Raw genomic sequence first — 1,630 nt, forward strand, 5'->3', positions numbered from 1 at the left:
AAGAAAGGCCCCTTCCCAAACAACCAAATGCCCGCAGCCGCGGTGCTCTCGAGTCTTCTACTCAAGTTCGGGAAAATATAAGAGGCACACGTAAATGCATAAATAAAGGAAGGTATACGAGTCCAATTATATCTTTATGTATATATATGAATATACGTACAACTAATGTGCATATACATACATATATATATATATATATACATCAGATAGTTCAATACTTGCACACTCGCGAAGCAAGACACCCGGTAAAGATGCACCTGTACACTCATCCATAGACGTCATTTTATCTGCATTTCAGTACATACAGATACTAAACTACAATCTTTTTCTACCCGTAGGCACATACATACACATTAACCTACAAAGCTTCTATATATATATACTTTTATTCACATTTTTACACATATTCACGAACATATCCATTCGTATCCGCGCTTCCATATACATAATAATGCATGCATTTCTAATGAAGTACAAATACTATATCTAATTCGGAGTCTAGACACTGAAGCAAATCACTATTCCATTGCGGGCTGAAGTGACCTTAATATGGCTCTAAACCTCTAAAGATCTGATTTGCGTTTCCCGACTTCGACGTTAAGAGTCTTTCAATCAATTTTAAAATCAAATTTATTCTGTCCCCAAATTGGCTGCGTCATTCATCTGCGGGGGGGCGCAGCCCGGAGGCTGCAGGCCGGCTGCGGCCAGTACCGCCTCCTTGGCTGCAGCAGCAGCGGCTGCTGCAGCAGTAGCCCGTTGCCTCAGCAGCAGCAGCAGCAGCACTCGTCGCCAGCACTGCCCTGCCGCCTCCGCAGCCCTCGAGCGCCCTCGCTGCCCCCGCGGCCCCCGCAGCAGCAGGCGAGGCAGCAGCAGCAGCAGCCGCTCAGGAGAGCTGGCCACAGTCGACTATGGTGACCTGCTGCTTGGGCTTGCCGCTGGTCGTGCCCACCTGCTCGATGGCCTTCACCACGTCCTGCCCCTCAGTCACCTGGCCAAAGACGCAGTGCTTGCCGTTGAGCCAGTCGCAGACGACGGTGGTGATGAAGAACTGGGAGCCGTTGGTGTTGGGGCCGGCGTTGGCCATGGAGAGGAGGAAGGGGCGGTCGTGGCGGAGGTTGAAGTTCTCGTCTGCGAACTTCTCCCCGTAAATGGACCCCCCGCCGGTCCCGTTGCCCCGCGTGAAGTCCCCGCCCTGCAGCATGAACTCGGGGATGATGCGGTGGAAGCTGGAGCCCTTGTAGTGCAGCGGCTTCCCGCTGCGGCCCACTCCCTTCTCCCCCGTGCACAGACACCGGAAGTTCTCCGCGGTCTTCGGAGTCACATCTGCAAACAACTCCATCACGATGCGCCGCGCGGCGCCTCCGCCGATCGACACGTCGAAAAACACCCGCGGGTTCGGCATCTTCGAAGCAGCAGCAGCAGCAGCAGCAGCGGCCCCGGCTGGGGGGGGGGGAGCGCAGGCTGAAACACAAAAAACAAGCGAAATTGTTTTGCTATCACTCGCGCCCAACGCCACACACTACCCTCGCACTTCTTTACCCACTCTCTAGTGCACCCCTCCACACGCACCCGCAAACCCCCGCAGCAGCAGCACCCTGCTGCTCCTGCTGCTGCTGCGGCCGCTGCTCCC

At 54.3% G+C, this 1,630-nt stretch overlaps 1 protein-coding gene across 1 annotated transcript; it reads right to left on the reverse strand.

The window, feature by feature from the left end:
* Positions 1-883: 883 nt before the first annotated feature.
* On the reverse strand, positions 884-1,402 carry ENH_00039200 (20 kDa cyclophilin precursor, putative; the record flags this gene model as incomplete). The annotated part of the gene is made up of 1 exon (XM_013580660.1): positions 884-1,402. The coding sequence occupies one exon, from the start codon at positions 1,400-1,402 to the stop codon at positions 884-886; it is 519 nt and encodes a 172-aa protein (XP_013436114.1).
* Between the last annotated feature and the right edge of the window lie 228 nt (positions 1,403-1,630).

Source organism: Eimeria necatrix, genomic scaffold (assembly GCF_000499385.1).
Source record: "Eimeria necatrix Houghton genomic scaffold, Enh_scaff2893, whole genome shotgun sequence".
NCBI lineage: Eukaryota > Apicomplexa > Conoidasida > Eucoccidiorida > Eimeriidae > Eimeria > Eimeria necatrix.